We start from the raw sequence: 15,240 nt of genomic DNA, 5'->3' as shown, positions 1-15,240 counted from the left end.
CTTCAAATGTTCTCAATATTTAACAAATTATGCAGTAAGTAAAATTAACATTAAGGGGTCCAAATTTTGGATCCCTTAACCAAACTCTGGGGTCCATATTTCCCAGATTTCGACTATCCCCTATATTTTGGGGGTCAGAAATACCAATCCGTGGAAAAACAGATATGTTTATTCAGAGAGAGAGTACTTTTTTGCGCCAGATTTCATAGTTTAAAATACCGTCAGCACTAATTAATTAGCATATTTGAGGTCACTCACTCAAATCATTAAAAAGGAGTCCTAGATCGTGATAATCTGATCATTAAATCGAAAGTTATTCAGGTTCTTTTTTTTCCTGGAGCACTGTACATTATCTGTGCTCAACTTCAGTGTGGGCAAAATATAATTCAGAAAAAAAGGATTTTTTTTTTATTACTAAATATAGGATTAGACTGAGTTTTCAAACCAACATTGTACTGTGATATAAAATCTACAAATTAAATTTTGCATTGCATAGATTGAAATATGATTTTGCTAGAAAACACTAAAAATTATCAAAAGAATTGTATATTGGAAAATCTGCTAGAAATTTATTGGACATCAGGGGTAATTGTGGGTCCAACTTAAAAATCCTGAAAATTTCTTAAGTAAAATCTTTAAAAAATTAATATCTTTATAAATTTAAATTATTGAAATTTTCAAAACATGATATTCAAAATGATTCAAATGAATGCAGCATAATTCAAATGAATAATTATTTGTAAGTTTACTTCTATCTCTAATCACATTTATTATTCTTCCAGAAAAAATATTTACGAATGAAAGAGATGCCAAGTATAAATTTTATTTCTTATATTTCTAAATAAAATATACAAGAATTTTTATATATAGTAATTGAAACTTCTGGACTATGGATTTCTGGAAACTTTCAGATGGTTAGCGAAAAATCCGGATTTTTTCCGGAGCACAATCACCCCTGCAGTTACACAAAACAGGAAATTAAACAATGTGTAAAATAAATTTAAAGAGTTATAACAACAACTATGTATTTTGGTAAACTTCATGAACATTATTGATCATATTTAATATATTCAATGTAGAAAAAAATTTTTCCTGTGTCACTGTAAATATAGTCTGTTTTAGATTATCTTAATTTTCCAGGAAACTCTCTCCGGTGATTTACTGTCATAATAAGGCTGTATTTATAAGATATTAACATTTATAGTGCTAATTTACAAGCATATCTATTTTGTAATATACATAATATATATGAATTAAAATAATTTATAAACAAGGAATTATTTATAACACTAATTATCCTTGCAATTATGCTTAAAATTTGTAACCTAATTATTAGTTTAACAAACTGTAATTTATAATATAATAATATTATATAAGTTTATTTTCATCCTTAAATATAAATTTCAATTTTTTTAATATTGCATAAATTGATATAACTGTACCAGAGTTAAAACCATGAGCATATTTACTCTGAATTTTGCAAGTTATTTAGTCACTTTTCAACTGATAACAATTAGAAAATCTGATTTTACAATAGCAGCAATAAAGTTCAGAACTAATACTCAGGAGATTAAGATAATAAAACTTACATTAAATTTCTTTTAAATGTATATTTTTGTTTATTTGAAATTCAGGTAATAGAAATTCTTTTTGTTTCTTCTCCATTTCAATACAAAAGTTTTGACTGTATTTTGTAAAATATTGAGGCCCATTATTAAAAGGAATAAAGAGAAGGAATTTTTTTTTTACTTCAATAGACATGGACTGGAAATTAAGATCTGTCTTTGTAACATCAGACTCAGTACTTGCAACACTTGAAGGCTATAAGTGAAATAGTATATAAAAAAGTAGTTCTTTCACAATTATTAAAATTAAACACTTTCTATTAAATCACTAAGTAGTATAAGTGGTGTTGAATAGTTAGTTATGCATTAAGTAAATATTTAGAATAAAAATATAAATTTAGTTATGAAGTAATAAAATGAATTACCTGTTCCTCTGCTTTTTTAACATAATTGCTGGGAAAAATACCAGTTCTGTTCCCAATGGTTCCTGTCCACCAGTCTCCTTCTTTCTTTGTAACTAAAACTGTTTCATTTACTTGGAAGCAAAGGTCACCTGGTTCCTGAGATTGGTAGGCATAAGTCGCAACATAATATTCAGGTATCCCTTCTGCAAATATTGTTAAGATTGTAAGAATATCAGCAATTGATATTTTTATAAGCATTTTCCTTTTTAATGGGTAGTTCTCAAAAGGTAGTAGTTTGGTAGTAATTTAATTCACAGTAAGACTTTTAGAAAAAATGTATCATATGTAATAAGAATTAACATATATTCTCACCCAAGTCTATAAATACCTTACAAAAATACTTTTCTAACCGAGAGTCAATGCAAAAAAAAATTTAAAAAAACTATTTCTGGAATTTACACATTAAAATAAGAACATAAAGTCTAAATTGGACAATTTCTTGATAATATACTTAACAAAAGGCAGCAATAGATAAGTTATAGATCCATTTGAACTATTTTTAGAAAAAGCAATTTAGTATTTCAATGCATGTATGCATGAAGAAAAAAAGAATCTACGTTTAATGCATGATAAAAAAAAGTAACCTACATTTAAAACCATAATTAAATTGTCAGAAGAGAGTGCAAATAACAATTTCAAACACACATACTTAAAATTGCCATACATATCTTAATAAATAAATAAAAAAAAATAAATACACAATGCTCTATTCGACTTTCAAATATGCAAACAATTTATTGAGATTTTAAGTGACAAAAAGTTTTAGCAACAGTTTTGAAATTATTACATGTCATGATAAAAATTGCCATAAGCCTTTGTGTTAACAATGAAGCCAAGAGATGTGTTAAGCTAAATTAGCAGCGGCAATTTGATATTTACAATATTCAGCGTGTTTTGTAACTAGCTTAATATATTAAAAATTTGTTTTAATAATTCGAACACAAATCTTAAAATTTAAGCAAAAAGGTACAAAAAAAAAAAAAAAAAAAAANAAAAAAAAAAAAAAAAAAAAAAAAAAAAAAAAAAAAAAAAAAACTAACTAGCATTTGATAATTTGTTATATAATTGTATTAAAAATTAAACAAGAATTAATTACAGTCCACAGATAATTTTGAAAATAATTCAAGTATGATTAGAGGCTTTACCTGGAGGAGATGTATTTACTTCAGGTGGTTCTTGCAAATCGGAATCAGCTGTACTATCTTGAAAGCTAAATTACATAAAGGAACAACTATAAAAATTTGAAATTATGCAAGCCACTAAAACTTAGAACTGAATTTTAAAATAAGTTATAAGAAATATTTAAGTAAGAGACAATTTGTTTTTTGAAAAAAAAAGAAAAGAAAAACCCTATTAATATTGTGTTTACTAAGATCTTGATATTATGATTTTGTTATGTTTTTATGAAATTGTTAAAAAAGTTAAAAAGGTTTAAGTCTTCTCTGAGAATGCTTTGAATTTTTTTAATTGTTTAGCAAAAAATATCTTATTGTGAATAGAAAATATCTGATGCTTTTCTACTAGTATTTTTATGATTTTTAAAGTTTAAGTAAATGTAAGAGGCCAATTATTTTCAGCAATATGTAGATAAAAATATCAAATGAATTCAGTTTAGGGTAAAAAAAATGTTTAAAATAAATTTAGAAATTTTGAAACAAAATGAGACAAAATTAAGCAATTTTTATTAATTTTGCATTTACTGTTAATGTGATACCCCAACAAAATTAAAACCGTTTAAAAATATCATATAAAATAACAATTAAAAATATCATATAAAAAATAACCTAACTTCTTATGGAATACTTTAAATCAAAACTACTATCATACAAATTGGATTTTAGAAACAGTACCATAAAATTATCCATAAGGAAAAACTTATAATTTAAACAAGGCTATTGAGATTAGTATGTCAAAGATAACTTGTAATAAATGAATAACATAAATATTCACATATTTTAGTATATAGATACAAAGCTAATAGAAGCCACATAAAAGAAGTTTGCAAAGAGAATTCTAGTCTAGAAATAACATGCCATTAATGTCTTGAAAAACTATTAGATTAGTTATAGATAAAGATATGTAAGATAGTTGATTAATTAATATTGACAATGGTAGAATAAGCACTATTTTGATTAGTTCAGTTCAGCATTTTGCTTTTAAGCAATAATGTAACAAGCCACATTAAATAACCTCAAAAGGCTGTTTCACTTTAATTACAAAATGCATATTATTTTTAAAACATTAACTTACTTATCATTAGCTTTCATAGGTCCTGAAACTAATTTAACATAAGATTTTGGAAACCAGCCGAGCTGAAAATTTGAAAAGAATTAGTCGTTAAAAATAATAATTTAAGTTTTCCTATAAAAATACTACTAATAAAATGACAAAAATCAAGTTTTTAAAATGCATCAATATTTTAGAGGGTTTTTCATAAATGATAATTCAATGGATTTGAATGAGAATGAGGACTATTTTCTATGGGTAGATCAGGATGAAGTAGAATCCACTGCAGAGTATGAAGAGTTTAGTGGAACAACAGGCTAAGTGACACCTCAGAGAATTTGAGTACATAAGTGCTAAAGTTTATATGTTCTTCCTTTTTGGTTCTCGTTCAATTTTTATGTTTTTAATATGCTTGTAAAGGCATAATTCATGAAATTTTTGGGAGTCTATTTATTTGATTCCAACTCTTTTATAAAGGAAGATTTTTCATGATTTTAGTGCGTAGCATTTGCTTGATTTTGTGGACGATTTTTAACGTTTTCCATCCAATATAATTTCGTTTTGAAAAGATAAAATAGATATACATACATTTAGGATTACATCCATAGAATAAAATTTCAGCAACCTTATTTTGGAACATGAACAAACAGGTATCAAATTTTGTATAGCCTTGTTAGTCTGAAAACCGATCAAACCCGATTCAGAGGCATCATGAGTTCTACTGCAGCGGAGTATATGTTTTGATTTTTAAAAAGCATTCTTTTAAATACATTGTGGTTAAAATGTTGTCATTTTGTTACATCTAAAAGTATTTATGAAATTAAATAAAAATATTTTTATTAGGTTCAATACAAAAAAAATATCTAAGTATAGTTGTTGAAATACAAATTATTTTAAATTTTTCCTGAGCACAAAGTTACCTGAGTTCAATCTTTCCAAAGTTACCTTAGCACAAAATAATATTTTCAACAAGACTTTGCTTAGAAAAAAAAATTAAATTTTTTACAAGCGTTGTTGAAACACAAACTAATGCAAACCAGAAACAAGATAATTGCATTTGAAGCTGTTTAAGGGTTGTTTTTTCTTGCATTTCTTAATCATTAATACATAAAAAAACATAAATTCCTCTTTAATGTGAGGAAACTGCTGTTTCAAGTTCTAATTTTCACCATTTTTTCTCTCCCTGTGCCTTAGCATTCGATGCTAAACAAGAGATTTTCTAGGATTGCTTATTGAATATTTGTCGCCAAGTCACCTAGTCGGTTCTTCCATTACATATTTTCAGTGTAGTTGTTAAAGATTCAAAATTGATTATATATAATATAATAAAAATAGTTTAAAAGGAGAAAATTAATTACTAGAGTAATTCATATTTATCTCATTGTTTATAATGTTTTGATATTTCAAGATTAACAAATTTCTGATTTTATCACTGGTGTATAACAACAAGATATGTGGTATATAATTTAACATAACTTTAAAATTATACTGTTAATATTATTTTCCTGAAACTAATAACTTTTTGTAACATAGAAACTAATAAGAGTAATATAATTCTTAAATTTTTCTCTTGGCTGTATTTCAGCTCTTTTAATCTACCATATTTATTTTATCTCAGCTTAACAAAGCGACTTTTAAAAACAGTTGCATTAAATAAAACTCACACTGCTACAGTTAAAAAAAAATTACATTTAAGCAATAGCAATGGTAAACAGAGGGAAAACTGTTGAAGAACTTGTGTGAGTCGCTTCATTTTGAGTTTTCTGTTTAAAACGTACAAGCGCAATTAAATAATCAAACTTATTATAAAATGTCTCCTCCCCCCCCCTCCAAATTTTTTTTCTTCCCTTCAATAATTTAAGAGTATATCAATGTTCTGAAGCAAAACTACATTATTAAATGCTTGTGTCACTAAATATTGTCGACTTTAATATAGTATTATTGTTGAGTTGGGCAAAAATGTATAAATGCTGTTATACATAATTAATAATTTCTGAATGTTTCACTATAAGTGGCAAATCATGGAGGTTAATAAGTTGCCTTGATTACATTGTATATTTTGACATTGAATACAAATTTATTGAAAATAATTCATTACTAATGTTGAAATAATTATTATTAAAAATGAATACAATTTTATAATTAAAATTGGCAATTAAACAATAAATGCTTAAATGTTAAAAGCAGTTTGAGTAAATTTTTTTTTTGCTGTACATCAATCAATCTATAAAATTGATCTATTTGACAGTCAATATTATTACAAAAATAAATAAAATCTAATTTGCCTTATGCCTATAGTATAAAAGGATAAATAAATTATTACAATTTCATAATTGTAATTGACAATTTAACAATAAATGCTTGAATGTTAAAAGTAGTTGATGCAAATTTTTCGTTTTGCTGTACATCAATCAATCTATTTGACAGATAATATTATAACATAGATAAATAAAATCAAATTTGCCTTACACTTTCTGTAGTTATTTATTAAATTTTTCTTATGTTTAAATATTAAGAATTTTATAGAGTTAACTGAACCAAAACAGAAAAATTTAAATAAAAAAGCTTACTTTGCCTTGAAATTCTCCATACCACCACATATCTTGTTGCTCTTTTACATTAATTATGTCCCCTTTGCTAAAACTTAAGTGGTTTTCTTTCTTAGCCTTCCAAGGGAATAAAGCTTGTGCTTGTAGAGCTTCTGATAAAGCATCCTCCTACAGAAAAATGACATTATTATAGAGGGCCTATGTTTCATCAATCACTGTATTTCTATACCAATGACCAATATTTTTTTCTTCTTTTTTCTAGAGAGAGAGAGAGAGAGGTTGCATACAAAGCTTCATACTTAAGTACTCTAATTCCGTAAATTGTTCCCTGCATTTAATATTTTAAAAGTAAAATTTCATAATTAGTCTTTTTTAATCTTTAAAAAAAACTGCATAATCAGTGATCCTTTTACTTTCTATTACATGAATTATAATTTTTCTAAAAATAAATATTAGTTGATTTATTTTCAATGCTGACTGTTAATTTACAATGCATAATCATCTGATAATTAACCCCTTAACTGCTGCGGGCGTATATATACGTCTCGGCCAGACAATGCGTTAACTGCCGCAGTCGTATATATACGCTTTCCCGAAGTACGATGCTTTACATTGCGCTGCTATAAATAGAACTACACCCCCTACTTCAGAATGCAGTAAAATGACCTTGAAAGTGTTTGCTTTGCGAATGTATTACTAATTTCGGAGGAGGGGGAATGGGAAAAGGATGTTATGGAAAAGTGATATCGTGTTAATCGCCTGCATGTCTCGATTTGAGAAAGGTAGGGTTTATTATTTTTTAACTTTCGTTTCCCGTGTGTATTTGGTGCTTTTTATTCTTTCCATCAACGTCTTCAAAGAAAAATGCATCGCGAAAATATGCCGTTTGTTCAAAAAAAAAAATTATTTCGTCGTGAATCCCGCTATCAGTGCAATGAATGTGATGTTGGTTTATGTGTCCAACCATGTTTCAGGATTTATCATACAACAGCTAAGTTTTAACATCGTTTATATTGTATTTTTATTATTTAATTTAAATTTTCTTTCTTTCCTTTTTCTTGTCCTGTAAAAGTAAACTGTTTTTGAATTGCAACGCATGCATCATTTCCCCCCACCTAAACACCACGTAAGAAAGTGCACTTGAGCGAAAAACGGTGGCACTGGAGAGTGAATCACGTAAATTTTACTTGGCAGTTAAGGGGTTAACAATATTATTTGATGTAAAAAAACTAGTCTTTCTCTTTAAAAAAGAAAGAAAAAGGATTAGCTTTTATTTTGGCAATTGCTTTGTACATCTCTATACATGGGATGATTATGACAAAAAATAATCTTTCTACTACTTAAGATCTCCATATCCAAAATAAGCAGATAATTTGTTTCCACTGTTTTACCCCATAATTATTTAGGTGTTTTATGCCATGTACAGATGTACCTCTTCCACATTCATTAAGTCAGCAATGCAGCTGCAGAATTTTTTTTATTATGACCAGAAGTTTCTATGAAAAGTGCAATACTTGGAAATGGAATTTTTGTAACTGAGAAAAATGGGTTTGCTCTTACAATAAATAATCTAATACCTTGAAAATTATTTAGAACATTCAATAATGTAAAAAAGAATCAAAAATGTAATAAAAAAAGACACATGGCATAGAATACTTCAGAAAGGAGTAGAAAAAAAAAAACAGGTTTGTGTGTAAAAAAAAAAATTCCTGTGGTTAGAACAGTGATGAACAAATACTTTGGTTATAAGATGCTAATTAAAGAGAGAAAAAAATTATGAATTATTTTTCTTTTATGATTTCAAAGAGTTATTTAGAATAAAAAAGAAGTACACTTAATTTTTTTTTATTATAGCTATTATTTATTTTGAGTAATTTCACTCTTAGTTTCAATGTATATACACTTTAAAAGGTTCTCTGACTACTGACAATTTTGATTTTTTGATAGGATAGGTTCCACGTAAAAGTTTTTTTACCTGAGATGGTAAAGATGGCACAGATTCTACAGATGATTTGGCAGGTTGAGTAAAAGAAGAATTTTCAGAATGTTGAAGAACATCACGGATTACATTAGATGGCTCCTCTGGCGCTTCTGATATGCCTCTAACAAATAAAACAGTTAAGGTATGAATTTAGATGTCGAAAAAATATAGATTACAGATCTATTATTTTAAAGTTTCTTAACTACTTTACTTAAGTTTTGTTTCATGATATCAACAAAGTTATTTTGAAAACTTTTTAATAAATATTGTCTATTAGCAAGCAAGCTTAAATAAACAAACAAAAATATTGAGTTACTTTGTTTGCTTTATATACAATAAGGACATTACAATCTTTCAATACTATTTAAAAGTCATAATATGAAGGGAAAATTCGCTATTTTTGTTAATAAGCAAGAATTTCTTACTTTTAAAGAATAAATAAGCCATTAGCTTAGATTATCACATATAAAAAGTATGTCACATAATAAAAAGCACTCCTAAGAGTGAAAATGAATAAAATATTTAGTTTTCAAAAATAGGTAAACATTTCAAAGTATTTGGTTTAATTAAAAATCAATGCATACACACAAAAAGATTAATTGAAATCAATGAAAGCAAAGATCTGAACCATTACGCGGAGTAAAAGAATATCGCCAGTGCAAAAAATTTTGCTAACAAAATCTTTGGTGACTGAGAATATTGTATGAATACTTCATCAACATATGCACATACAAATGAACATAGAAGTGTCTGTTTTTGGCATGCATAAATAAATACATCCTGTACCATAAATAAATACATTTTTCTGTAATTCTTATGTGTTATATACGAAAAATACACAAAATCGTAAAAGTAGTAGGAAAAATAGTTCATTATGCATTCTACAGACAAGTATATCTATAACAGACCAGACAAATAAAGAAAGGAGCGTACAGGCAAAAGTTTAACCAAACTTTACAGATAAATAGAGCAATTTTGAGCATCTTATTACATCCTTGTTTTTTTCTTGATGCATGTGTTAGATCAGATCTAAATATAAACTTTGATTGTTTAAACATAATTTTATTTTCTTGTTCTGAAATTCTTTGCTTTGTCTTTTAACAGATAGAGTAATTTATGAATGTACAAATTAATAAATATTTAAAGAAGTATAGAATTAGGTTGAGACTTTATTTTAGTAGATAGGGTCCTAAGGACCTGTAGTTTCCAAAGTCTAGCGGAATCACTATTTCTGTTATTATTGGATAATTAGAACATGAGGGATGTTTGGAGTAGTTTTTAGGGGATATTTAACCCCATTGAAGAACACAAAAGAATAAAAACAATTCTATTTACTCGAGGGTTCTTTTCATTTCAGTCCCAACAATATGTACTGTTTCAGTAGGAGCTCCTATTGTAGCAGCACTATTGGTGAAGGCAGTCTCATTAGTTAGAGTCTCCTGAGCAGGCTCAATACGCTCAGCGTATGCCTCAGGAAACCATCCTTTTTTCCCATGCAATTCTCCACCTAACCAACCAGGTTCTGAACTTTGACCTTCAGGGACCTAAAAATGTTTCGCAATTAACATAAATAATTCTGAATATAATTTACAAGCAAGAAAAATTGCAACAAAATGAACAAAGAAACAAACAGAAATAAATTAATTAGACATGCGATCTAATTGAAATAATAAAAAATATTGAAGTGATGTGGCTATAAACATGTTTTATTAAATTATGTGAATGACAATCTAAAAATAAAGTTTTAACAAAAAAATATAGACATTTACAAGTAAAAAAGAAATAGTAACGATGAGAGTAATTATTAGCTACTCATAACCTTTCTATTCAAAACCCTAAGCAGTTTTCAGTTGATCAAAGAAAAACAATGTTTCATTAACAATTATAAATAAGAAAAAAAAACAGGTTTTTAAATCATTATACATACAATCAATTTAAAATTTTGTTTTTAATGAAAAAGGATAATCAGTAATTCCAGATAGTCTTTTAATTAAACATAAAATGCTAGGGTTAGAAATTTTATTTCTAGCTTTATTTAATACTGTATTTCTTATTTATCTGTTTCTTTTGCCTTTCTGTCTTTATTTCTATGTCATCTTTCCACATTTTCTCAATAAAAAAACAACAAAAAAAACAAAGAATGCTTAGAATGCTCATAATAAAAACAAAGAATATGAGTGTGAAGATCAAACATGTTGCTTTAAATGTTAAATTTTCTTCATAAGAAAACAAATCTAAATATTTTTTTGTTTAATCTTCGAGGAGATCCCTTTATTTAATAACTTATTCAACTTCACAATCTTATTTACAAACAAATTATGAGATGTTTAAAAAGTAGCTGAAATGCTTTACAACCTCAAGTGTAGTAAAATGAATTATAGCTTAATGACTAGCAGACAATTCTGAATAAAAACCCCGTCTCAATGGAATGAGGAAAATATTTAATTTTATTACATTTCCATTTAGAAAACTAAAGATTTTATGTAATCATACAGTTCATCAAACATTTCAGACAAAAAGTTGAATAAATGTTAAAATTTATTAAGTACTATAATGTTTCTCCTTTCCACTTTCATCTAAGCCCAATTTCTTAAAAAAATTATTGTGCTCCTAGCGAGAATGAGTAATGATTCACTCATCAGTGATTTTTTACACTAAAACTCATCTTTTCAGATTAGATGAAAAACCTTTTTACTACTATTCCTTCCGTTTTTAGAGCAACATCAGAGAGTTTATATCGATAAATTTTTTTCCCTTCATTTTGAAAAGTAAGGGAAAATGGAACAATTGCAATACCTAGGACCTTGATAAAACTAAAATTAGCTCCATAGTAGGGTGAAGGAGAACCCATAGCCCTAATTTGCTATTTTCTTTATTTGTTTCTGGAAATTATTATTTTTTCCTTACAGAAATCCATTTCTTTTTATTTTTTGACAAATTAGTTTAAGGAAACGAAAAAAAAATATTATAGCTTCACTATACTAATTTTTGATGGTTAGAAAAAAAACCTCTTTAAACATATTGATAAAATTCTTAAGAACCATAATTTTTATTACTCAATCACATTAAGATCACAATCTTGACAATGAAATTTTAATAATTATGCATAAATTGCAATTGTTGCACTTCTGCAAAAGTGAAAAAGGATTATCAACGTCTACAGTGAAGATTAGGATAAAAGCTTGTTAATTAGAAGATGATGCTCTGGTACATGTTATAGGCTGACTACCCTAATAATTAAGGGTATAGTGAGTAAAAAAATTGCAGTCTTTGTTTTTTCCATGAACTTTATACACTGTTCAACAATACTATAGTGGGATACTCAGTCAATATTGAGTTTGCTTATGTAATAAATTATAAAACAATAATTCTCAAACCCAAAATAACAAATATTATAGTTCTATTCTATAAATTACATAAAATTTTTTACCAGTGAGATTATAATTTGGAGGTTAAATTTCTTTACATTTTATCTATTTCTGGCTATATATATTATTTTATAGTTTGGAATAAATGAATTAACACATTTGAAGTAAAGTATTTTTTAGAAATAAAATTGTTTGGAAAGATAAAAGGCAAATGATTTGGCTACTGGTTAAGCACAAAAAGGTAAATCTTTTATAACTAGTTGAAAATGCTAATGAATCAATAAAAAAATATGAAACTTACTTACAAAATGGATGAAGATAAAAAGCTGAGAAACTAATTCATAAAATGGTATCTTGAAGGAAATATTAACTAAATAGCAACATAGCCGATGCTCAACTTCAAACAATCGTGTCTTGTCAACAAGTAATGGTAAACAAAAAGTCATATTACATTGACAGACAAGTTTTGTTCCATTTCAATGCTATATGGAAATAATAATAGCGGGACCTAGAAGTCCCCTTGTGACATAAAGATTAAAAAATACCTGTCAAGAAACCATATTTTAACACAGAAAAGTTTTTCAAAAAATTAAATATATTCATTAGAGTGTGGTAATATTTTTCTTTTAAAATAAAACATACAAACTATTAAAAAATATGAACAAAATGAGTTTAAATATGTCAGGCTAATATTCAGTAATAATTTTTTGGTTGCTAGTAGCATTCTTAAGAGCAAAAAGTTTGCTATAATTTAAACAATAATTTTTTTAAGTGATAATAACATCATTTAAATAAAAGTAAATTAATTCAAAATTTATTGAAAACACAATATAATTTCAGATTACAATATGACAAGCAAAAATTCACAAACTCACTAAAACAATATCCCCTGGCATGACTGACAGCTCATCTGGATTTCTGGCATCAAAAGCATATAAGATTCTGTATTTTATGACGCCAGAAGATGAAACGGGTGATGTTTTGTTATCTGCTAGAATAAAACAATCTGGTGTTAGTTAAAATTATTTGAATACAATACCTTAAATTTGACAAATGAATGAATTTACAGTAGGATGCAACAAATGATATTGAAACTCATTCATTAATCCAAACTTTTACCAAAAAATAAAATAGTTTGAAAAAAGAATTTTTTTAAAAATATAACTATCTATTCTAAGGAGGGAAGATATTTTAAAAACTATAGTATATACAAATCCAAACAAGATATAGAAAAACAATGTAGTCTTAAAATTATTATTTTAATAGGGCGATTGAGGTTTTAATACAGTGATTGAGGTAACATAATGAATGCTTAAGATTGGTATTCAAAATAACAAAAACTATTATGCTGATATACTTTTTTTTCGTTATCTGAACAAGAAGTACAAAGGTAGTAAAAAATAAACAATTAAAAAAAACTCCCACTAAGTACAACTTTAATTCAGAATATTATCAATATTACATCAAGTTACTCATGATTTTCATGCTTATCACTATTTTTCAAATACTCAAAGATGTGCACTTTCAAAATTAAAAATAAAACAAAAATTTCATAATAAACTGCATAAATACTCTAAAAAAATAATAATTAATTCCAAATTTTTTCATTTATTAAATTGGTCACTATAACAGATTCAAACAGAACATTCGAGGCATTTTAAACTCTCAGGAAAGGTAAAACCATGAATACACTTAACAATTAAGTAAATATTATATATTAGATAACACATTTCATTCATTAAAGTCAGAAAATAGAGATAATTACCATCCCATCCTTCATTTGTAGCTGTTGTTCCCCACGAATCATCAAATCCTTTTAAAAATATATTTTTTTCATTAGATCAATTAATAAGATAAATTTAAAAGTAAGTTTGAAATAAATGAAAGTGACAAATCATAAGATTATTATATGTAGAGTACCAGTAAAAATTAAAAAAAAAAGCAAAACTAAATTATATAACTATTAGTCGCAAAGCTATTCTCTATTGTTCAAAAATACCTTGAAATGGTTTATAAATTCCGAGTGAATTTCCGGAAAAAAAATATTTAATCAAGTCTATGCGTATAAATAATTTTATAAAAAACAATTCGTATAAGTTGAGTCCATTAAAAATCTTTGGTTCAACATTAGTTTCTTAGCAATGAATTTAACACTCTCTTTACAGACTAAAGATGGAAAAAAAAGCTAGTGGGCGAGGATAAAATCAAATAAAATATATATATATATTTTTTTCTTCAAAAAAGGGGGCATTAAGTCTGTTTCTCATTCTGGCACCTAAGTTTTCGAATATGTGTTTTTTCTTCTTCTCTTTCTTCTTTGTGTGTTAAATTTAGATTACTTCATACATTTGAAAACAAGAATTTTAAGACTGTCAAAAAATTCACTGCATTTATAATTGATACCTGTTAAAATCTCAAAAAAATAAATAAATAAAAAATCCTGATGGATGTAGACAAAGGACTAAATTATAATGGAAGAGCCTCACTTTTATCTTGCAAATTGTTTTGCCTCATTACTCTAATTTGACACAAAAAAACACCTGCAGTTTTTTAACACTCTTTTGTTATATCTTTGAGTGTTTATGACTTGTGAAAACAATAAAAATGATCCACATATACACCAGAACAGTGGGTGCTGCAGATTGTTTTACATTTCAGATAAATAAAAAGGAAAAAAAGTGAGAGAGAAAATTTCTGATATTCTTTTAATAAAATATCTACAAATTTATTTCTAATCAAAATGATAAAGCTGATATATAAAGGGTAAACCAACCAGTGAAGGAACATTTCATATATATTGATTAAAAATAAAAATTTGAGAGTTTTTCTTTAGATTGATTGGTAACAATAGCTTACTGCCAAACAATAGGAAGTCATCTAGCAATGTTTTGGATTACCTGGCCAAATATACTTCTCTGGAAAATTTTTTGAATTTGTTATTATCTCTGCAACACCTTGATTCATTGAAAAAATTATAAGGTGAGTGTTTGTATTTATATGTTTGAAGTGGAATTAATTGCATGTAATAGTCTTATTTTTCTCACTGTGAAAAAGAGAATTCAAAATATAGTTATTGAAGTTACGTTT

At 26.6% G+C, this 15,240-nt stretch overlaps 1 protein-coding gene across 3 annotated transcripts in view; it reads right to left on the bottom strand.

Annotated features, from left to right (window-relative positions):
* Positions 1 to 15,240, bottom strand: part of LOC107450077 (dynamin associated protein 160) — a 77,672-nt gene that overhangs the window by 35,561 nt on the left and 26,871 nt on the right. For all 3 annotated transcript variants that reach the window (XM_016065788.3, XM_043046257.2, XM_043046271.2), the window contains exons 16-24: positions 13,919 to 13,966; positions 13,029 to 13,141; positions 10,121 to 10,329; positions 8,780 to 8,906; positions 6,826 to 6,972; positions 4,280 to 4,341; positions 3,175 to 3,239; positions 1,991 to 2,172; positions 1,750 to 1,821 (exon numbers count right to left, since the gene is read on the bottom strand). In XM_016065788.3, the coding sequence (XP_015921274.2) occupies positions 1,750 to 1,821; positions 1,991 to 2,172; positions 3,175 to 3,239; positions 4,280 to 4,341; positions 6,826 to 6,972; positions 8,780 to 8,906; positions 10,121 to 10,329; positions 13,029 to 13,141; positions 13,919 to 13,966 (1,025 nt within the window). The remainder of the gene's footprint in view (positions 1 to 1,749; positions 1,822 to 1,990; positions 2,173 to 3,174; positions 3,240 to 4,279; positions 4,342 to 6,825; positions 6,973 to 8,779; positions 8,907 to 10,120; positions 10,330 to 13,028; positions 13,142 to 13,918; positions 13,967 to 15,240) is intronic.

Source organism: Parasteatoda tepidariorum, chromosome 4 (assembly GCF_043381705.1).
Source record: "Parasteatoda tepidariorum isolate YZ-2023 chromosome 4, CAS_Ptep_4.0, whole genome shotgun sequence".
NCBI classification, from domain to species: domain Eukaryota; kingdom Metazoa; phylum Arthropoda; class Arachnida; order Araneae; family Theridiidae; genus Parasteatoda; species Parasteatoda tepidariorum.
Note: the sequence above shows the minus strand (reverse complement) of the source record. Positions and strands in the feature narration are given on the sequence as shown.